The sequence below is a fragment of the Nomascus leucogenys genome, chromosome 9, assembly GCF_006542625.1.
Source record: "Nomascus leucogenys isolate Asia chromosome 9, Asia_NLE_v1, whole genome shotgun sequence".
Classification (NCBI taxonomy): domain Eukaryota; kingdom Metazoa; phylum Chordata; class Mammalia; order Primates; family Hylobatidae; genus Nomascus; species Nomascus leucogenys.
Genome location: NC_044389.1, coordinates 94,099,225 through 94,123,045, shown reverse-complemented (window position 1 = coordinate 94,123,045; position 23,821 = coordinate 94,099,225). Strand labels below are relative to the sequence as shown.

The following is a 23,821-nucleotide window of genomic DNA, read 5'->3' as shown; positions in this document are numbered from 1 at the left end:
TTCATAGGAGAGGCTCTTTCAATATTAAGTAAATGAACAAATGAATTCCATCATTACTGAATAATAAATGAAGGAGTGAGTGCATTTCCACTATCCAGAAATGGGACAGAGAAGGCAAGCCTTCCAGGGACTGCGAGGAATGCAGGCGGAGTCAAGTCTGATCTTACTTCCACCCAACACAGCTCAATCCATAATGGATTCTCTTTCGGGCTCATCTGTCTGGCCACCCCTTGACTTCCAGTGATCATTAACGAATCTCATAGATTGGACCCCAAGGACAGTGACACCAGTATAATATTTTAAATCCGTTAGTCCCAAGAATTCCAAAGGCATCCAATGAGCATCTCCCCACCTCTATTTCCCAATGTTACACAATGCCCCTGGGCTATTCTTCAAATCACAGGCTACAAGGACAATAGTATCCAACATTGACAAACCTCAACATAAATCCATGGGACACTGAGGTGGGAGGATCACCTGAGCCCAGGAGTTCAAGGTTACGGTGAGCTATGATTATGCCACTGCACTCCAGCCTAGGAAACAGAGCAAGACCCTGTCCAAGAAAAAAGAAAAAAAAAATCCAGAGCAACAAAAGCCAAAAACAAACAGGAAGAGAATACAATTTCATCCAAACTTCTAACTATTCTTCCCAACTGCACATCAAGTAATATTATACTTGGTTCAAGCACAAACTCCACTCTGAATTTAAGAACCTCAGAACAGTAATTTAACTTTCTGTTTGGAGAGAAAAGAAAGACTAATGAGTCAAGCTGTGGTCCAGAAATCCAATGACTGCACTATTTTCCTTCTTTATTCTTCTAAAGTGAAGAGTGACCTTGAAAAAAACAACTGTACATCAATTTCCTTGTCTGTAGCAACATGAATAATAGAATAACCCCACAGAAAACCAGCACCACCTTATGTACTTAGAACCAAAGTCTTGGTCTCCTTGGTCTCAACCTCCCTTTTCAGACTTGGTGGATTTTATCTGGCTGAGAAACTCCAGTCTCCTAGGCCAAAATTGTCCACACCACATCATGAGCCTTCCAGCTCACAACTGTGCAATGACCATGAAAATAGGTAATATTTATGGGTCAGGCACTTTATATGCATTATCTCATGTAAACCTCTCAACAACTCTTGGCAGTAGATGCTATTATTCAATATCATCTCCCATTTCACAGACAACGAAATTGAGGTTGGAGAGATGAAGTGATTCACCAGGTGGGTCTAGAGCTCAAAAAGAAATAAGTCTGGCTCTTAATGCCCACGCTATACAGCAAGACTGCAAAGGCCCTTGTATTATAAATTAAATTTTTTTTTAAAGATGGAGTTTTGCTCTGTCGTCCAGGCTGGAGTGCAACGGTGAGATCTCAGCTCACTGCACCCTCCGCCTCCCAGGTTCAAGTGACTCTCCTGCCTCAGCCTCCTCAGCCTCCTGAATAGCTGGGATTACAGGTGCCCGACACTACATCTGGCTAATTTTTATATTCTTTTTTTTTTTTTTTTTGAGACAGAGTCTCACTGTATCTCCCAGGCTGAAGTGCAATGACGCGATCTCAGCTCACTGCAACCTCCGCCCCAGGGTTCAAGTGATTCTCCTGCCTTAGCCTCCTGAGTAGCTGGGATTACAGATTCACACCACCACAACCAGCTAATTTTTGTATTTTTAGTACAGACGGGGTTTCACCATGTTGGTCAGGCTGGTCTCGAACTCCTGACCTCGTGATCCTCCTTCCTCAGCCTCCCAAAGTGCTAGGGTTACAGGCGTGAGCCACCACGCCCGGCCATAGATTAAGTTCTTAAAATAAAAGTATATACAGAAATAAATGTAAGTCTTTACATCTTAAAAGTAAGATGTAGGATCTCGTTATACTTGTTAAATGATGCAAAATGAAATAAGACCACATGAACAAAATAGAATGGGCAAAATAGAAAAGTTCATAATGAACGCAGACATGATATATATATTTTTCAGAAATCTATTCCACCTGATTCAGTGTTTTTGGGAAACTGTTTCCAAAAAATTGGCTTAATCATAAAGAGAATGATTCTCCAGTTCAGAGAGGAACTTCTCATATTATTAATACCATACAGAGAATAAATTTTCTTTAAAGCAAACACTAAAGTCTTATTTAAAAGTGAGCCACAGGCTGGGCACAGTGGCTCACATCTGTAATCCCAGCACTTTGGAAGGCCGAAGCAGGCAGATCACCTGAGGTCAGGAGTTCGAGACCAGCCTGATCAACATGGTGAAACCCCATCTCTACTAAAAATACAAAAATTAGCCAAGCATGGTGGCATGTGCCTGTAGTCCCAGCTACTCGGGAGACTGAGGCAGGAGAATTGCTTGAACCTGGGAGGTGGAGGTTGCAATGAGCTGAGATCGTGCCACTGCACTCCAGCCTGAGTGACAGAGTGAGACTCTGCCTCAAAAAAAAAAAAAAAAGAGTGAGCCACAATGTAAACAAGCTATAACATTAAATTTTCATGACTTTGTGCTCGTGGGTTTCAATAGCACCTGTGTTTAGAAATTCACAGCATGAAACAGAATATGGGAAAGGTAGCACAGCACTCAAAACCAGCAGCACAAACTCTCCACATTATCCAAAATGCTAAAGAGATGCTGGATGTGCACTTTCCTCAATTACGAACATTGTAAAATACATCTTCACAGCCTGGAGTCTCTTTATTGCCTTTATTAACTCTTATTCCAAATCCAAATCTTACACAAAATCTAAAATAATTTGAAAATGCATTCCAATTTGAAATATATACAGGAGTTTTTTTTTGAATTTTTTTTATTTTAACCTTTGTGGGTGTATAGTAGGTGTATATACTTGTGGGACACATGAGATGTTTTGATACAGGCATACAATGCATAATAATCACATCATGGGCCGGGCGTGGTGACTCACGCCTGTAATCCCAGCACTTTGGGAGGCCGAGGCGGGTGGATCACAAGGTCAGGAGTTCAAGACCAGCCTGGCCAACATGGCGAAACCCCATATCTACTACAAATACAAAAATTAGCTAGGGGTGATGGTGCACACCTGTAATCCCAGCTACTCCAGAGGCTGAGGCAGAAGAATTGCTTGAACCCAGGAGGCAGAGGTTGCAGTGAGCTGAGATCTCCCCACTGCACTCCAGCCTGGGCGACAGAGCAAGACTCCCTCTCAAAAAAAAAAAAAAAATTTTTTTTTTAGTAATCACATCATGGAAAATGGGGTTTCCACCCCCTCAAGCATCTATCCTTGGAGTTACAAACAATCCAATTATATTCTATTATTTTAAAACGTACAATCAAATTATTATTGACTATAATCACCTAGCTGTGCTATCAAATACCAGGTTTTATTCGTTCTATTTTTTGGTACCCATTAACACCCCCACCTCGTCGCCACCCTCTCACTAACCTTCCCAGCCTCTGGTAACCATCCTTCTACTCTCTAGCCACATGAGTCCAATTGTTTGGATTTTTAGATCCCACAGATAAGTGATAACATACAATGTTTCTCTTTCCGTGTCTGATTCATTTCACTTTATACACAAGTACTTTGGAAACCTTGAGTACTGTGCCTATAATAAGGTAACACTTCAACTTTCAAACTCACATTCAAAACCCAAGTAATCATTGGTAATCACTGCATTGCTACAGCTCAAACAATTGACACACTTGAAAAGACCAGAAGAGTGAAATAGGGAAAACATTGCCTGGTTCCAGAAAGAAAACTGACTGGGCAAGAGAGGTGCGTTGGAAAAGCACTATCACATGGTCATTCGTGTTTCCATTTATTGAGCTGTGCCCAGTTCTTTATAATTATCCATTTTCTCTTTTCCTCCTCACAATCAATTCCTCTGCAGAGATTAATCCCCACTGCATGACAAGAACAGAGGCCCCAAGAAGTGGAGTTGGCCCCCACCTACTGATTATTGCCACCCCTCAAAAGCAATGTGGGGAACAGCCCTACAGTCTCCTGCAGGGCCCAGACCCCATATTTCAAAACAACGGTTCATAGAAAAGTTAAAAACATCCATCACACCACAAGTGCTGAATTTCTGGCCACTCAAGTGGTAAAATAGAAAGAATCAGTAGAAACTCCAAGGAAAGAAAAACTGCTGGCATTCATTTATTGGGGGACAGGAGGAATTCTATTCATGTAATTTGCGAGAAGTAGCTTTGCCCTTTCTTTAAAGACCAGGAGAGTTTTCCATTTGGCATCTTTTTGGTGTGGTTGTAAGCACGGGGCAAAAAAGTACAAATGTGCTTTTGTACAAATGGACAAAGAGTTATCAAAAAATTAACTCAACAGTATTTAGGAGGCATTGAAAGCTAAGATCTGATTATGAGGAGGAAAAGAGAGCAGCGTGTTTGGGATTTGTTTTCAAAGTCAGGAGCAAACATGGAAGAAGAATGGTGTTTTCAAAACACACATTAATTCAATTGATGGATAAGATTTCTATCAGGTAATAAAGTTCACCTGGGAGAATAGGCTAACCAGGGAGCATGTCTACTGGAAACAAAGCAAGACCAACCCAATTCTTTTCACAGGACATAACTATGCTGCCTTCGTGCTTTTTTTTTTAGGAGCCCATTACTTATATATAAAAAATGGCAATTACAAAAGTCTATTTCACTCACTCTTGAAATACAGATACAATCCTTCATTACTTAATAAAATAATAAAAGAAGTTTTAAGAAAGTGAAGCTATCTGAGAAAGTTTCGTAAGAAAATTAATAATTAAATTTTGAAATTGAAATATAAATCCAAAATTGTAGGAATATTAAGATTACAAATCTCCACACTAGAATCTCTACATTGAACTACAGCCAAGGTCACAATCATGAGTTTTTCCCCCTTCTTTTTAAAATAAAACAAGAACTATGTCATTTTCTATAAAATTTTAAAGCATATTTCTTCTTGCCATTTGAAAATGAAATTCATTTCCTTATGAATATTTCAATACCATTCTCCTATAAGCAAGAACAATCTATCAGAGAACAATTTTCTAATTGTTTTACAAGCTTACAAAGCACATAATGTCACAAAGTAAAGGTCCTGGGTGAAAGAAGAGAAGGTTATTACTCCTTGAAAATATTAGTGAAATCAAGAAGATACGCATGTCAAAGGAAGAAACAGACACTGTGGTCAACTCGTAATTCAGAAAAAGTCTCTATTATTCCTTCACTTTTTTTTTTAACACTGATCTTTTATAAGCTTGATTCAGGTGTCATTGATATACAAAAAATTAACAGCATTGAAGCCAGGTGCAGCAGCTCATGTCTGTAATCCCAGCACTTTGGGAGGCCAAGGTGGGTGGATCACTTGAGATCAGGAGTTCAAGACCAGCCTGGGCAACATGGTGAAAACCGTCTCTACCAAAAACACAAAAAATTAGCTGGGTATGGTGGCACGTGCCTGAAAGTGCCAGCTACTCAGGAGGCTGAGGTGGGAGGATCACTTGAGCCTGGGAGGCGGAGGCTGCAGTGAGCCGAGATGGTGCTACTGCACTCTAGCCTAGGTGACAGAGCAAGATTCCATCTCAAAAAATAAAAAACAACAGCACTGAATTTGTTTTATAAAATTCTTCAGTTCACTGTGTATATATTTCCTTTCTTCTGTAACATCAAAAACACAGTTAATTTTGCTCTGCTTGACTTTCTTAGTGAACCTGTTGGAGTTGAATTGTGTATGTATTGGAGTCCAAAAAGTGTGTTAGAGTCCTAACCCCACAGACCTCAGAATGTGACCTTATTTGGAGAGAGGGTCTTTGCTGAGGTAATCAAGGTAGAATGAGGTCATAGGTGTCGGCCCTAATACAAGATGGCTGGTGTCCTTAGAAAACGAGATTAGGACACAGACACACATGAAGGGAAGTTGATGTGAAGACACAGGGAGAAGATGGCTGGCCATCTATTCAACATAAGCCAAGGACAGGGGCCTGAAACAGATTCTTCCCTCACAGCCCCCAGAAGAAACCAATCCTACAGACACCTTGATTTCAGACTTTTAGTCTCTAGAACTGTAAGACAACAAACTTCTGTTATTTAAGACACCCCATTTATGGTACTTTGTCACAGCAAGCCTAGCAAACTATGACAGAACCTATGAGGACTTTTTATTTTGAAGTCTTTACAAACCATCCTGCACTCATCCATGAGAAGATTTTGCCAGAAATTAATGTCACATTAATTAGGCTGTAATTTCTGCAATCTGTCTCTTCCCCTTTCTAAATCTTGGGATGTTTTCCCATCCCCAAAGCTTTCTTTTGCTGACAATTTCTCAAAGAGAATAGGCAATAGTAACAATAGCCAACATTTATACAGTGACTGCTCTATGTCAACTATTTACATAGATTATCTTATTTATCCTGGCAGTAACCAGAAGAGGTAGCAAATACTATTATTATCAGCAACTGAGACACAGAATGCCCATTTTGCAGATGAGATAACTGAGACAACATCACCATTTTGTAGGCGAGGAAACCGAGGGACGGTGAGGCAAAGTAACTCAACGTCAGCCCCAGAAGGGAATGGTCCCTTCACTCCCCCACCACATCCGCTGTCACTGCTAAGGGACATGATTCCAGTGTTTCAGTTCCAGGACCACATCTACAGGGTTTTCTCAGATCCCTAAGATGCCACCCTCTGGAGGGACAGATTCCAATTTCTTTAACCCAACACAAAACGACTTGATGTCTGACTACTGGCTCTCCTAACTTTTACTTTAATTTCTTAATGATGTTTTGGATCTTTTCTAGTTGTAAATCTGTTCTTCTCAGTGGAAAGGATAAAAGCTAAATAGGATTTTTTCCTGTCATCGTTTATTATCACAATTATCCTCCCCAAGCCAGGGTTCCACTTTTTTCTTAGAATATAAGTGCTTTTGAAACCCACTTTGTCTTTAGGATTGTCACAAGCCATGGTTTTGGCTTTTCTGATCCCGTTCTTACTGTGTCTGCCATCTTTCAACACTAAGTCATCCATCTTTTAAATTGTGTGTTAGGCTAATCTGAGCTTAGAAAGCTCCCAAGGTATGTCCTATGATGCTTTTCCTCCACCCTTTTTTTAAAGATGTGTTCCCCCTTTCGCTCTCTGAAATAATTAACACTTTTTCAATCAGGATTTTATTTTTCAAAGTCTTCTATCTCACTTGAGCCACCTTTTTTTCTTATTCCTTCTTTTGTTTATTCAGTAAATCTTTATTAAAAGCTAACTGTGAGCTAATGACTAGACCAGTCACAGGGATATGGCACACATCGTTTATCTTAGAGTTTCTGAGAACCTAAGATTTCTTGAACAAGCAGAGCCTTTCCTTCTTCCCCTACACCGTTTGAAGGCTTTCTTAAAAGGCTAGGTGTGGTATGACTCCTTCTTTTGCTCTTGTGAACTTCAACATAACAGAGACTACTTGTTCTAAAGTCCTCACAACTGCTACCCCATCGACCAATTATTTTCCAAATTAAGCGCAAAGCAGCTTGAAAGCAGTGATGTTGTCCACAAAAGCAAAGCAAGAAACCAACCGGTATTCTCCCTTAAACCTTCAGCAGATAGTTCATTGAAAAAGCCTCCGTGACATTTCCAATCTGGACAAGAGGCACATGGTCTGCCCTGCAGCGGGGCCACCTGTTTCCCTTCTTTTCCTTCTCACTCAAATGTTCTCCATCATCTTTTCACCTTCAAGATTCTTTCTATTCATGGATTCACCTCCTAGACATGTTTCTCTTTTAGCTTACCAAGCCTCTCCACTGTCACACTTTAATCATCAGCCTGTCCCCATCCCACGTTGGCAAAACTCCTGGATCTTACGTATCTCCTAACGTGTCTATGCATTGGTACAGACAGGTGAGGTCGTAAACATTCCCCTGCTGGTCTCTTCTGAGAATTACTTGATCCTTCCTCCATTCAGCGACTTCTTTTATGTTACCACCTGTTTTCTCCTGCTAGGGAATTAATTTTTAAATCCTCGGTAACAATTGTTCCTGACCCACCAGTATAGACCCAGAGAAGGAAGCCAGACTTGGGAAGCTGGCTATCAGATCAGTGACTTCTGTCTCCCACTCAGAGTAAAGGTTCTTTTACAGTCAATCAACACATGTTTATTCAGTCCCTGTTATATACTCATCACTGTATAAAGAAAAAAAAAACTAATATGCTTTTCTTTCAACGTCTGCCAAACTGCCATTCTGCAGGACACTTCCTGGGCAGCAGCCCGCGTGTGCAAATCTTAAGTGCTTTTTATGGGCCACTCAGCCCTGCAGGTATATATGACACAAGAGGCACACAAATAAACCGGCTTCCTGACTCCCAGCCAATTAAACCTGACATTACATAACTACCGTTTTAAAAAAAGACCACAGAGGCAAACCCTCTAAACGGAATTTTCTTTCTTTAGTAGCCTCTGAGGAAGAACTGTTCTAATATGGTGTTTCTATTCCTGATAGGAATAACCCTTAATTATTACGTGCCTTAAGCATCTAGAAATATTTAAATAGAATTCCCCTTAATGTTAAGAGAATCAGAGAACTACGTCACTGGCAACAGAAAAGACTTCAAACAGAGAGAAAGAGAAACGGAGAGATAGTGGGGTGGGGGAGGGTGGGTTGGGGGGAGAAGCACTGATCCTACCGAGTTATTTTTAAAGTTCTAGAAATGTGGGAGAAAAGGCAGAACATTGAAGAAAAATCACTTGAGAAAAGAAGATTCTTCCACAAGAGCCTGTTAAGACCTTTTATTCATCAGGAATTGACCATTAATCCCTGATTAAATTTAGTTTCAGGAAATGAAGCCATCAAACTTATTTCCGGGGGAAAAAAAAAAACATGATATGCAAGTAAATGTGTATATGGTCTGATGTCTCAAACACATGGTTCACTCCTAAGACTTTGAAAAACAGAGTCGTAACAAAGTGATTTTTATAAACTACCTTTGTAGACGACATTATTCTTGTCATCATTTGTTCCATTGCATGTCAGGGACCAGTAATCCAGCTATAAATTTCAATATTTCACCTAAACAGAGGAAGTGTTCGCTACTGTTCATGTGCATTATCAGTCCAAGCATGGCCAGCAACAGCTAGGATCGCCACACAGATCCTTATAGAAAGATATGTCTGTTGCTTCTTTTTTATTTTTATTTTTATTTTTTGTTAGAGACAGGGTCTTGCCATGTTGCCCAGGCTGGTCTTGAACTCCTGACCTCAAGCGATTCTCCTGCTTCAGCCTCCCACAGTGCTGGGATTACAGCCGTGAGCCACCACACTCGTCCTCTATTCCTTCTCATTGAGTCAGCTTTCTTGGCTGGGGATGCCTAGAATAAGGCTAAGCTGTATCATTCAGACAGCCAAAAGAACTCACCATGCCCCCAACAAAGCTAGATGGGCAATCTGTTCCAACAGAGGGACAATTTCTGAGCACACAGCACGTATGCTGTGTAGACAAAGGCAATTAGACCATTCCTGACTTCGAGAATGTAATTTGCCAATAGGACAGACTCGTGTATCAATAAAAACAAAATCTAGAGAGTTATATTAAGAGTCCACCCATGATTAGTGCCCCCCCACCCCCCCGCTCCTGTTCACAGGCAGCAAACTATTTCTAATCTTCCCCAACTTCTATTGACTGACTGGGGATGGTGGATTTTAGGCCCTCATTCATGTCCTGATGGAATAGGAAGGCTCAGGATGTAAAGAGGCAATCCATCAAAGGTAGCTTTGATGACGACAGTGTGAAGTATGCCTGTTGTATAATAAAGAATTTGAATGGCCTTTCTCCCTGGTTCCTGGGAGGCATACTCTAAATACTTGAAATTTCCCAAGTAATTGGAATGTCTTTGTTATTCATGAGCTCCTTGGACCATATCTAAGGGGTTGTGATCAAGGTGGCTCAGTGCACTAGAAAAACCAACTCTGTGATTAGAGGTTTGGGGCTTTGAGCCGGATGAGATCAGCTGACCTTTTCCAGGGAAGAGAGGGGGCTGGAGATTGAACAATCACATCACCAATGAGTCAATCAATCATGCCTACATAATGAAACCCCAATAAAAACTCTGGACACCAGAGATTGGTGGAGATCCCTGGTTGATGATTGCATCAATGTGCCAGGAAGATAACACATATTGATCCCACAGAGCAAGGACAGGGAAGCCCCATGTCCAGGATCCTCTCAAACTTTGCCCTAAGTGTCTCCTCATCTGGCTGGTCTTGATTTGTATCTGTTATGCTAAAACAATCATCTTAAGTAGAGCCCTGTCCCAAGCCCTGTGAATTGTTCCAGCTAATTATCAAATCTGAGGGGGTTGTGGGAACTCTCAAATTTGCAGCCAGTTGGTCCAAAGTGTAGGTGACCTAGGGACTCCTGGGCTTGAAGTGAGAGCAATTTTGTTGGGGTCTGTGCCCTTCACTTGCAGAGTTGATGCTAACTCCACGTGGTTGGCATCAGAATTGCATTGTGGTATTGTAACACCCATTCTCAATTCCTTACACATTTGCTCTTTAAAAAGCAAAGTAGTCCCTTCAAGGAGCAAAGCTCTTGCAGGCTGACTTGACCTCGCCTACCCCAACCCACCTCCCACTCCAGGCTGAGAACATCTATGGTCCAATTTCAGCAGGAAACCAACTCAGATGGGAAGACAAACACGACCATAGTACAAAGCAGGCTCTTTGATAGGTGATATAATTGAGGCATAAAAAGTACAATGGATGCACAAAGAAAGAGTTCAGTAATTGAGAGATTCAGAATATCTTCGCAAAGGTAGGCATAGCCTTACAGATGTGCCTTAAGGATCAAAGTCACTCCAATGCCAGAGGGCATAAGAATGGCATGAGTAAAGGGTCAAATCACTGTGTCTTGTTAATAATGAGGAAAATTACAAATATATCTAAATTTTATTAATTCCTTACCATGTGCCTGAAACTCTGCTAAGCTCATTATTAGATTGGATATTCCAATGAATCCTTAATCCTAAGAGGTAGAGTCTATTACACCCATTTTACAGATGAGGATACTGAGGCTTAGGTTAAGAAATTTGGTGAAGGTTTCAAAGCTAGCAGCCCAGTGTGGCTGGAGAGAAGGAGGTTGAATGGAAGTGGATAGAGGAAGGTAGATTGTGAAAGGCTCTGAATGTCTGCTAGAAACCCAATTTTTTCCTATAAGCAATAGGGAGCCATCAGAGGTGTTTGAGCAAGAGAGTAGTATAATCAGAACCATGTTTTCAGAAAATAACTGTGGTGGCAGGAAATGCATGAAGCTCAGGAGACTGGGCAGATAGTGGGGAGAGTAGGCAGAAGACAGTGCAGATTATGCAAACAGGCCATCAAAAATACATCTACTTACAGGGCACGTCTTTCTGCACTGATGTATGCGTTTGCTGCAGTGTTCTTGCCACTCCCATGCATTGCCTGAATTTGCTGGAATTCACACTCTGGATCAATTAATGGATACAGGAGTCATATTTAAAAACCAAGTACAATATTGGCAGGCAACCATCTAACTCCCGCTCCACATCCCAGATCTATAGACCCTTGGCTGAGCTCAGTCATCCTATTTCTCCAAGTTCTCTGTGTTTGGTTGCACCTGCCTTTGATGGATAATGAGCCTCAGAGTGCTAATCAAAGATTTTTATCCAAATGGCTTTTTAGACCGCTGAGCTGATGCAGAAGTACAACAGACCACCAGTCTGGTTATTGATCAGATGCTATTCAAGAATGCACACATCGAACTAGTTCTCTTCTGGCTCCTCCTAGAATTCAATAAGAATGAGTCAACAGAGAGTGTGAAAAAGTAAACAGAAGTCAAACGCAAAGCAACTCCCTCAAAGACTCTGCTAAGAAAAATGCACCGCTAACTATAAATAAAATTAATACAGGATTTCCAGTGATGGAAGAAACAATCATTGCCACTTAAACCTGGTCCTTCTCACAACTTCCTGTTTTCATGGTTAGGTCTGTGCCCTATCTAGGTTCAACTAGAGAGGCCTGAAGAACTGTTAGACGCATGAGCAGGACTTTGCTGAATTCAAATAGCCAAGCTGAGCATGGAAGAAATCAATAATAATCATTTTACTTAGTTCCTAAAACGTTCTGGGTACTCAGCTCATAAATATTATTCTAGATTCCACGCTAAAGCCAAGGTCTCCTAAGGCTAAAAGCCAAGGTCTCCCTAGTAACACTAACTATAAGAACTGAAGCAGAACAGAAAAGTAACTGATTTCTCCTTCCTCTAGAGACCTAAAGGAGTTCTAAGCCCTCGAGGACAAGGGTGTCATGCGTGGCTATGTCTGTATCTCTCTCACTCCCTGATGTCCTAGGAACCACTCTGTAATGCACTCGTCTGAAAACATTTAAAGAGGACCCACCGAAATGTACTCTCGCACAGGTCCTTGACACATAATCAATATACCTTTAAGCACACGTATCTATATCTTGCATTAACCTTGCATTTCACCATGATTGAGGAGAGATCTGCTGGGCTTCATCTCAAAATCTTTTCTAATCTGACATCATTCCATAATAAATACATCATCACAAACTGGCAGAACTTACACATCAAAGGCACCTTTCAGAAACATTTTCAAATGGGACAGAGAACCCAGAGTGTGATTTGTAAATATGATTCCCTACAATGACTTCAAAAGATACCAAAATGCATTAAATATTGCCAACGGTCCAATACGCTGACTGACAACCAGATCATTTTGCATATACACTAGAACCTTTTTATTGGCTCAAAGTATCTCCTTCCTTTGTTTCAATCATCCAATTATGAACAAAAAAGAAAAAAGAAAACTGTCATCCTCTCATGTCAGATACCATGTCAAGGGGCAAAGGTTTAATTTTTTCCATGAGTTATGTAACTAAAAAGTCAGGCAGGGCACATTGCAGTGGATGCTAACTAGAACTCTTACATGCCACAATATCCTTCCATAAAAACGGTCGCTTTTAACGATGTGACCTTTTCTCTTGTCTTTAAGGGAGAAATAAGAGACAACAATTTTCCATTTACTATTATAAGTAAAAGAGTGGACTGACATTTGGATCCTTAAGTGTTATTTGATGGGCTCAAGCTTACAAACATTTCCCCATTTAATCTCTATAAAGTCCCTGGTAGGTGGGAATTATTTTCCCATTGTATAGATTATAATTTAACCCAGAAGGAAATAAACGAGCATTCATAAGAAATGTTTTTAGAAAGACGTCACATTTTGAAACCAAACCTCTAAGTAGTGAAAGTAAATTCCCACTACATTCATTACAGATCAGAAAACATGAGACTATCCCAACAGCAGGATACTTTATTATCCCTTGGAATTCAGGCTTAATGAACCCTAGTCACCAGTCCACACGGATCAGGCTCCTCAAAGCCTCATCCTAATCCAGTTCATCTGGATCATGCAAACTCTGTCTGCCTACCCAAAAGAAACTAGCCTGGGCCTCATCCTAAACTGGGGGCTAAGTGCAGAGGCTACACACAGTCCTCATAGTCACTGAGGTGACTAATATTATCGAGTACCTTCTAAATGCCAGGCTCATCTACGGCCATACCACCCCAAACGTGCCCAATCTTGTCTACGTGCCAGGCTTGAGGGGATATGCAGATACATGGGACAGATCCCTTGGAGGATACAGACAGATAAGCTCATGGTTCCTGCACAGGATGGTGTGGGCTCTTACTGCTGGGCTGAGACCTATGTGGTGACTGTGTTGGACTGAACCCCAGGGAAAGGTGTGGGGTCAGGTGTGATTGGCACAAACAGAAACGTGGCTATTATGATTCACAAACTTATTGCATGTCATTGTACGTTACAGGTAATTTTCAATGCTCTCTGATGTACGGAGCATTAAGAATATGGAACTAAACTAGTGTTTCTCATACCTATCAATCACCACTTCCAATAAAAAATATTTTCTATTGGGAGGTGGAGGTGGGTGGATCACGACGTCAGGAGATAGAGACCATCCTGGCTAACACGGTGAAACCCCGTCTCTACTAAAAATACAAAAAATTAGCAGGGCGTGGTGGCAGGCGCCTGTAGTCCCAGCTACTCGGGAGGCTGAGGCAGGAGAATGGCATCAACCCAGGAGGCAGAGCTTGCAGTGAGTCGAGATCAAGGCACTGCACTCCAGCCTGGGCGACAGAGCGAGACTCCGTCTCAGAAAAAAAACAAAACAAAAAAAAGAACAAAAATTTCTACATCATGATCCAGTACACATATGTACCCATATCACTGAAAAAAAATATGTTTGCCAAAAGAATCCTCTTTTTAGTACTTAAATGAATTCTGATGTTTTCTCTTCTTTCATTCTCTTTTCTTCCTTCTTTCAATTCTGGTTACAACTCTAATGGGTAGCAGCCCATAGTGCAAAAAACTTCTGTATAAACCTTTTAATAGGTGTGAGTGAGTTCTTATTATTTATTGATGTACTTCCTCTTCTCTCTTCCCCACTCTTTCTTCACCCCTCAAAAAAGTACCAATGAGGAAAGACGGACACTACTGTTTCCTGGAGGTCTGCCATGTGCCAGAAACTAGGCTACAGCCTATCCTAGTGTTGTTTTGTTACTTCTCATACAGCCCTGTGGGTTTAGTATTACTGTGCCCATTTGACAGATGGAGAAACTGATGCTTGGCAATCCAGAGACTTGCTCAGTAGGCCAGGATGGAGCCAGGATTCAACTCCAGCTCCATCTAGCTCCAAAACTCCAATTACAACATGCTGTACTTTGTGACACATTGTTTTGTAATCAAAGCTAACTTCATAGCAGGAATTTCATCAATCTCCCTGAGATAACTCAAGTCCTTGGAGTGTTCTAGAACAAAATTCAGGAGGCCCAACTACAGATAAGGAAAATAGATGGTGGGAATACTCTCAGGTTTCAATTTAATTTCCTTCTGTGTCCTCTGATTACCCTTAGGAAAGGCACTAATGAGGAGTGACCAACAGCGAAATGGTACGTGGGAGGCAGCGGAGCACTGGCCTCAATAATCACACTCAACAGGGGCCGGCAGAACTGTGCTGACCGTTCTGGGTGACTCGTCACGAGATGCACCCAGTCCAGCCGCTTGCAGGCGGTAGAAAGTCAATAAATATTCACGAGAGGGAATGTGAACACAGGCAGAGCGAAAGTAAACACAACACTCAGCGCCTGCTGTTTTATTTTTTAAAGTCTTCGGGAACCATGTTCAGTGAAACTCTTTGATGAGAGGGAATCTTATTTGGATCACTAAAGATACTTCAGTGGATACTTGTGTTCTTTTAGCCCCATAATTAAAGATACATTTGACTAAGATACAAGGTATAGTAAATGTAGGCAGGTCAGAACAAATGTTCAGCCCAAAAATATGTCTGTCAATAATGTTCAGCCGAAATAATGTTCTGGGGAAATTATTGGCAAGGTCATGTTAAACTATTGCATCTTTCCTTGGTGGCACCCCAGACCTAATATAACTTGACATTTGGTGAGAACACATTAGCTGGTCAGTCATGGCAATGCTACTTCTAAGTGGTAATACCTCTCAAGAAATTTTAAGAACCGATGTATATTTTTAAAAGACATAGTAAATGCAATTTTGACTTATACACACAACAAATTAAATAATTTATTTGACAAATGGTCTTAGGGTTTATACTCACTGTGTGGCTTGCTGGGTAGCAAAATGTTTATAGTTTAGCTTGGCATATAAATTCACATAGAAATATTAGCTATGTTTTTTGTCTAATCATCTAGTGTTATTCTCTCGGCACCTCTTAGTGATAAGAATTTTGCCTAGTCCTCATTTCTTTGCAAGTTCCATGATGAAAAAAATCCCAAATGTGCTCAAGAATCCATTGCCTGCTTATGAAACATAAAAGCTTATGAAAACATGGCACTCACTCAAGTACACCAGTTTGTTTTTAAATATTTTAATAGCGTGCACTGCTGCGTTAGGAGAAAAATGGGTATTATGCCCAATCTTACATCTAGTGTGTACTATACTTTGAACATTCTATCAAAAGATCAAAATTTAAATATCATGTAAATTATATTTTATACATGTTCTCCTTTGCATGAAATCAAACAGAATACTTGTTTCTTCTCTAAACACAAGAGAAAATAAACAAGCAACATATTTAAACTGAAGAAGCACTCACTACTTCATTCCATTAAAGAATGCCCTCAGGTAGCGATTAAAATAAGAAACCTTTATGTTTTCTTACAGTAATTCCAAATGTCTATGTTTATGCTTTCCAATTCTTGAGCATATTCTTAATATTTATTTTAAAGGTTCTTCATTTAATTATGGATGTTTTTTCATAAGAAATGCTACTTAAGCCCTTTTCTTGAAAACTGTGAGAGATTCTGTAAATCAGTAGAAATAATAGCAGAACTTGAATAACTGATACTGAATCTCTAATAGCTAAGAAAAGTCATTTTCATAACAGCTAAATGTAAAGTATAGTTGTTTAAAAAAACAACTATAAAGAACATTCTTAGGACAATGGGGGAAATATAAAATTAGACAGGATATAAGATGTTATAATAACGCATTTGTTAATTTTCTTAAGTGTAATAAAAGCTCTATGATTCTTTAAGAAAATGTCCTTATTCTTAGTGCATGCATGATGTAGTTTTTAGGGATGAAATGTCATGACATATGCAACCAACTTGATGTATGAAATGGAAAAATGGCTCTACAGTAATAAAAATATTTGGACATGGCCAGGCGCAGTGGCTCATGCCTGTAATCCCAGCACTTTGGGAGGCTGAGGCGGGTGGATCACAAGGTCAGGAGATCGAGACCATAGTGGCTAACATGGTGAAACCCCATCTGTACTAAAAAATACAAAAAATTAGCCGGGCTTGGTGGCGGGCGCCTGTAGTCCCAGCTACTTGGGAGGCTGAGGCAGGAGAAGGGCATAAATCCAGGAGGCAGAGCTTGCAGTGAACTGAAATCGCACCACTGCACTCCAGCCTGCGCTACAGTGAGACTCCGTCTCAAAAAAAAAAAATTTTTTATATATATATATATATATGGACATATAATTAGATCAAAATATGAAGCAGCAAACATGGCAAAATGTTAATAGCTGAATGTCAGTGGAGGGGATAGAGATGTTCCTTGTACTATTCTTTTACTTATTTTTCATGTATGAAAATTTTCACAATAAAAAGTGACAGGGGAAGATGAAGAGTTGTTTTCATTTAAGCATGTATATACATTGACTCCTGAACCAAACCAGGTACAGATAAAATATTGTATTACATGGAAAGCAAATGTTTCATTTTCTGGTAGCAGTATACATAAGAGAATCAATTTTCTACCATTGACCCAGAGAAATTATGGCGGCCCTCTGGCCACAACCACAGGGAACAGCTGATTGACATGCACCGTGAATTAGAGCCGATGAGTCAGGATCCCCAGAGGGCAATCCTTACTGCCCAGCCAGTTTACATGGCAACACGTATCCTTAGCAGACTACAGACTGACAGCAGGGACCTTTGAGCCCAGAACCCTCTTAGCAGACAGAATCCAAAACTTTGCCAGGCTCCATTTTCTAGAGGTAGCATATCAAGCTATGACATGAACCTAAAGCTAAATTTTAAACATCAGCTGTCTACTCATTCATTCACTAAGGATGAATTCCTATTTCCCCCTATTTATCTGCTCAATCAAGTGGACTACCAGGTTCAAAATGAGGCAAAAATCCTAGGGTGCTATCCCCAGAATTCAACTTAAAACTAAAAATAATGTACTGGAATCACATGAGAAATTTTAGAGAGAAAAATCTATAAACAGGTATGTTGAGAGTACTAAAAATAAGGTTAAGACCTATGAAACAAAGCAACAGGACATTTCTTTTTCATAAGTAGAATCATTTCCTTTGGGGGCCCACATCTCAACGTTTCTAGGCACTCATCACTATCAAGTCAAAGTGCAAAATAGCTCTATCTAACTCATCCAGAATCTCATAAACTTTTTAAATTAGATTGAACCTGAACTAAGCAATAAGCACTAAATAATCTTCAAGTAGCCCAATGCAGTCAACGACTCTACTTCAGTTGAATCTTTTTCTGTCCTTTTATTTTCGATCGTTTCTTTTTCTCCCTTATCCAATTCTCTCATTGTTATAATTGCTATTCTCTCCCCATTTTCTTTCTCTCTCTTTCCTCCTTCCCTCCCAGTCCCTTCAGGCCTACCAGGGCCACCCAAAGGCATTGTTATCACTGAGGTTAAATTCCTGGCCCTGCCCTGTAAAGAATCCTGAATCCTGACGTGGTCCATAAAGCCTGATGGAATCAGGCTGCCCACTGAAACAGTCACAGGAAGAATGGTTCACTTTCCTTTAACCAAAGAACAATTATCCCGTTTATGGGTGGTTGGGGCCCTTTCCCTTCTCCTTACGCCTGCCTTTGATCTTTAACCAGTCGTTTATTGCTCTCTGGAAGGGAAGCAGGAAATCATGACACTGAAACCTCATTTTTGCTTCACTCTATTCCAATAGGAAGCGTGGTATAGGAGGATCGAAGACATCAGAAAGTTTGGGGAATATCTGTGGACTTCCCCTCTCCAAGAAAGTCCTGAATTCTGTTCAATGCCCCCATTTTCTGATTTCTTGAAAAGTTTCTGGTCTACCTGTAAGCAGTAAGGAGTAAGGGAAAACAAATATTAAACAGTCTTCACCAGATAAAATTTTTTTTAAGTTATTTTCCAGAGAGGTATGAGCAATTCCATTTGCTTACCAAAAATATACTGTCTATGATAACATACTGTCAGTACGCAATGAAGCATGAATTAACCAAGGGCCCTCTATCTCCAGGAGACCTGAATGATAAACCTACTTCAAAAACTGTAAGGAGGATGAATCTCTGGCAATAATCCAGCCAAAAGGCCAGGGGTCCAAAGGCCCCTTTGCTGCCTCCAGACTATGCCAACCCCACAGGGGAACTGGTGAGAAAACTCAACCATCAGGCCAGGTGCGGTGGCTCACGCTGGTAATTCCAGCACTTTGGGAGGCCGAGGGGGGCAGATCACCTGAGGTCGAGAGTTGGAGGCCAGCCTGACCAACATGGAGAAACCCCGTCTCTACTAAAAATACAGAATTAACTGAGCATGCTGGCGCATGCTTGAAATCCCAAGTACTCAGGAGGCTGAGGCAGAAGAATCGCTTGAACCTGGGAGATGGTGGTTGCAGTGAGCCAAGATCATGCCATTGCACTACAGCCTGGGCAACAGGAGCAAACCTCTGTCTCAAAAAAAAAAGAAAGAAAGAAAAAGAAAACGTAACCATCAGGGCCAAGAGCTTACAGTTGAAAGCAGTCTGGGGTAGGGGGATGCTCACAGGAGTGGAGAAACATATGCCCCTGGGCAGCAAGGTAGACATTTGGAAACACTAGTCAAATCAAACCACCAGCAGCCTCTAGGAGTGATCTGAGCCCCCTCCTGAGCCTGATCCTCTCAAGGCTTCAATTTCATTACCTGCCACAAGGGGGTAATAATAATGTCCCCTAACTCGTAGGGTCGTTGTAAAGATTAAATGATCAGTATGCATAAAGTGCTTAGAACGGAGCTTGACACATGGTGAGCACGATATAAATGCTAGCTAATTGCTATTCTAGGCTAGCAGCATGCCTACACAAAAGCCTTCCAAAGAAGGCTTACCTTTTTTAATCCCCACCTACTACAGCACTAACCAGCCAGAAGTACCCGGTCTACTGCAGTAGGTCTACTACAACCGACCTACTACTAACCAGCCAGGAACACCCATGTCTTTGGTTCCATTCTCCAAACCATTCTTTGATTTCCTGTTTAAGCCCAGAATCTCTGCAGTGGTCTCAGCTAAGACCAAATGAGCAAGACTCCTTTCCATAGCAACTAGGTTCAGGTATGAAATTGCAGTATGGCAACATCCTATGATTAAAATGGAAATTGACACAGAATTAAAATGGAAATCTACCTGACATGCACTTCAGAGCCCACACGTTCTCAGTGGGGAAGTTCTGCAGCTTCTAATAAGTGTCCCTAAGTCTGTAACACTGTGAACCTCAAAAACTAACCTGCTTGAAGGCGCACAGAAGTTACCCGACACATTAGAAAGGCATAAAAAGCAGTGATTGTCAATAAAGTACATGGCCCCAGAGTCTGTGATATAAACAGCTAACTGGCTCCTGCTACACCTTGGTGACACAGTGAGTCAGTTCTTCAAAACAGGCAGGTCCACTGGCTCTCAAGCTCTGAGGCTGTGCCACACCTGGACAGCATGTTGGCAATACTTACGCATTACAATAGGGCTTCTTTTCATAGCCTTTGTAGTTGTTCATGTTGAGTGCCATCTTGCAGACCTCACAATGGAAACATCCTTTATGCCAATACTGGAAAAAAAAAAAACATTTAAAAATTCAGTACAATGCCAGTTCTCGCCAGGATGGGCACAGAAGGAAGGCTTTTTAGTGCATCACAGTCCCTGTAGCTGAAAATACTACAACAAAATGAGTGTAGGGAACTGGGGATGTGTTTACCTACTTTCAGCTAAGTAAATAAAGCAGGCAGCTCTGAAAATTGAGTCTTAAAGAAGACCCACCACAATGTACAGACGCACCATGGAAGAACTGTCAAGGCTCTGTCGAAACAGCACTTCTATGAGCAGCCAGAAACGAATTCTGAGCTCGGTTAATGAAGAAACGGGGCCCAGAGATTGGCTTCCAAACCAAAAGGAATCCAGTTCAAAGTGTCTAAATGCAGGGTTTGTAGGATCTCAATAAATATGTGTTCACCCGAAGTCAGGCAAGCTGAGGGGGCTGCAGGAGAGCTATGTAAGTACCAGCTTCCACTAAAATGCTGGACCTCGGACTCTGCCCGGGATGACTGTCAGGATGGCAGCTTGTTCTAAGAAAGCATTTGTATCTTCAGACGCAAATTTCCCCAGAACGCCCATGGCTGGTTTCAACTGTCAGTCACTCCGGATCGCTCCTGGGTGTCTCTCCCCGGCTGTTCATCTCCGTCCCTGCCCGTGAAGGGCAGGGGGCAGGGCTGGAGGGGCCCGGCTACAAAACTACTTCCCCTGGAATTCCCCACCCGGTGGATTAGACACCCGTGGGTGCGGCTTGCCGCGCTGAGCCGGAGCTCTCCAGCAGGGATTATTCTTAGCAATGCGGCAGCGGCCGCCCCACGACATATTAATTACTATTTGCCTCTCCCCCTCGCCGCGTTCACAGGAGGCGCTGGGGGTGGGCGGTGAGGTGGGATCGCGGGCGGATCTGTGGGGCGGGGGTCAGGGATATTGTGGAACACGAGTGGAGATGGAGGGGGCGCGGCTCGCCGAAGTGCCCCCCCTGGGTGCCCAGCCTGGTCCCTCCGGGGTCCGGGGCCGCGCACCGCCGTGCGCCCTCCGCAGCGGCTCGGCCGATGTCGCACAGCCCCGCACCGCGACAAAAGCCCTTCCCAGTTCCAACATCACAATCGCCAAGCGTGGTCTCTGACACTCCCGCGGGCGTCTTCGTTCGCGCGCCCTCCCCCCGTGCCAAGGCACACGCACACGCACCGACCCACTCATTGCTTTCCATCCCAGGTGCCAAAACTTCTCGAAGCAGGTGCAGCCCCTCGCCCGGCAGGTCCAGGCTGGCCCGGCGCCCCCTCGCTCACCTTATCCAGGCAGTTGACTTTCTCGGTGGGATACACGACTTTTCCGCAACGGGCGCACTGGGGGTTCATGATCGCGGTTCCCGGGGGCGGCGGCGGCGGCTGCTGGCTCCCAGGAGCCGCTGTGACATCCCCCGGCGAGCCCCGCACCGCCTCCTGGCAGGCGGGAGGGCTGCGGGCGGCGGGCTCCGGGTAGGGAGTCGGCGCCGGGCCCCGGGTGAGTGCACGGGGAGGGCGACCAGGCCTGGCGCCTGGGGCCGGCCGCGCTCTCGGGCTCGCAGGCGCTGGGGCTCGGCTCCGGCTCCGGCTCCGCGCCGCTGGCTCTGCGTCGCTCACACTCCAGGTACGGGTGACTCACACAGTCACTCGCGCCCGCCCCTCGCGCTCACTCGCTCCCCCGCCTCGCCGCCGCCGCGCAGGCCAAACCCACCGGCGCGCCCGGACCGAAGTGGCAGGGAACGTGCACGTCGGGCACCCTGGGAGGGAGGGCGCAGCGGGGGATGGGGCGGGCAGAGACCCGGAAAGCTCCGCAGACCGCCGTGGGTGCGACTTTGCGGCCTGGGGAGTGAGCCTCGCGCCACTGCCGCTGCAGGCCGGGGAGCCCAGGTGGGCGGCGGCTGGGGAGGGAGGGATCCAGGCGGGGGAGGTAACAAACACCGGTGGGGAGAGTGCTCAAACCCGCGTACTCCCTTCCCTCCCTCTTCTCTTCCCCAGCCGGGGGCACCCTCATCCCAGGCTGACTGACGTCCCTGGCACCCAAAGGTCGCGGGGAGTGCGGGACCAGGGTGCCCCCTCCCTCCTCCTCCAGCCAGTGAAACTAGGGACAGCGGCACCCAGTCCCAGGGCGGAGGCCGTCTCTGCTGCGCACAGCGACGCACCCAGGCCCAGGGGCCGGGAGATCCGCGGGGAACCCGGAGACCTGCATCCCAGAGGGGCCGAGGGTTGCACCGCGCCCTCTCCCACGGGCCTCTTCCCAGAGGACGCTTCTCCCGCGTGTCCGCGGGAAGTCCTCGGATCCTGGATGAGAAAGAGCCTTCTCTCACCGGCTCCCAGACCCCGCGCTTTTTAATACCTGTCCTTGCAGAGCGACTGGTCATTTTAGGCCCGAGTCAAGCCTCTCTTGATTAATAAATGACCACGGCTCGTTTTGTTTTAAGTGTACGTGGATGTATACATTGTATTGTTTTGCAATTCAGCACCGCAAAGATCTGGGAAAAGTTCTTCACCTGCATTAAGGAAAACAATTACAAACTCGTAGTCCAAACCAGAAGAGCCAGAAAATCAAGTAGAAAGCTCAGGGTAGGATGAAACCAAAGGGAACAGGAATTGCTTCTTCCTTTTAATAAGATGTCAGGTTATTGGACTCACTTGATGAGAGGCAGCAAAATGAATAGAACACAGCCTGGGTTCAAAGCCTGACCCCGCCATCTAATGATGGGACCTTGTGCAAATTCTTAGTCGCTCTATGCCTCAATTCTTTAATCTACAAAATGGGAATAAGGACGCAGCCACCGAACAGCTTCTACTCTCCTGCTGTGAGGATTAAATGAGTCAGCAGTTCTGAACTGCTTCAATCGGGCTGGCTCAAGGGAAGCTCCACGGAAGAGTCAGCTAGGATTATTATAAATTGGTTATAACAAAGAAGCGAACACATTCCGTTGCTAGCGCACAGATTAAGACTCAATAATGCCACATACCAACTGCCACTGCTCTGACAAATATTTCTGTCATTTCAAAAAAAATATCATGGCTGCAGCTTTTCATGACAAAAGAAAACCATTGGTTTCTGGGCCTCTTAAACAGCTGCACTGATGGACATATTCATAATAATGCTGTACTGTTTGACTTTCCAGAAGACGTAACTTCTTTAAAAGTATTCACCAAATGCAACAGCCCCTGAGCCACTCACTCACTGCCATGTTCACAAGTCCAGCTCAAAAGCAAATAAAACGAGAATTTGCTGTCAGAGAGGATCAGTTGTCTTTTAAAAATATTTCAGAGCTCATTAGAAATGTATGAGGAGGGGAAAAAAATGTATGTGATCGCCTGAAAGGCAGTAGTTTTTTTTTAAACATTTACATTTTCATAACTGTAGATCATGAAATATAGTTTGAATATCTTATCCTCTTTTTCAAATTGTAAGCACAAAATTCAGAGCAAGAATGCTGGTGATATGTGACATTATAGCTGATTACATCTGACCTTTTA

The 23,821-nt window shown here is 43.1% G+C and overlaps 2 protein-coding genes across 2 annotated transcripts in view; one reads left to right on the top strand and one right to left on the bottom strand.

Moving 5' to 3' along the window:
* Positions 1-21,961, bottom strand: part of NEBL (nebulette) — a 443,477-nt gene extending 421,516 nt beyond the window's left edge. The window contains exons 1-2 of the mRNA XM_012499561.2: positions 21,617-21,961; positions 20,252-20,346 (exon numbers count right to left, since the gene is read on the bottom strand). Of these exons, the coding sequence (XP_012355015.1) occupies positions 20,252-20,346; positions 21,617-21,685 (164 nt within the window). The 5' untranslated portion in view covers positions 21,686-21,961. The remainder of the gene's footprint in view (positions 1-20,251; positions 20,347-21,616) is intronic.
* LOC100585199 (collagen alpha-1(I) chain-like) lies at positions 21,684-22,769 on the top strand. The gene is made up of 3 exons (XM_030818490.1): positions 21,684-21,737; positions 21,810-22,219; positions 22,328-22,769. The coding sequence occupies exons 1-3, from the start codon at positions 21,684-21,686 to the stop codon at positions 22,680-22,682; spliced, it is 819 nt and encodes a 272-aa protein (XP_030674350.1). The 3' UTR covers positions 22,683-22,769.
* Positions 22,770-23,821: the final 1,052 nt, after the last annotated feature.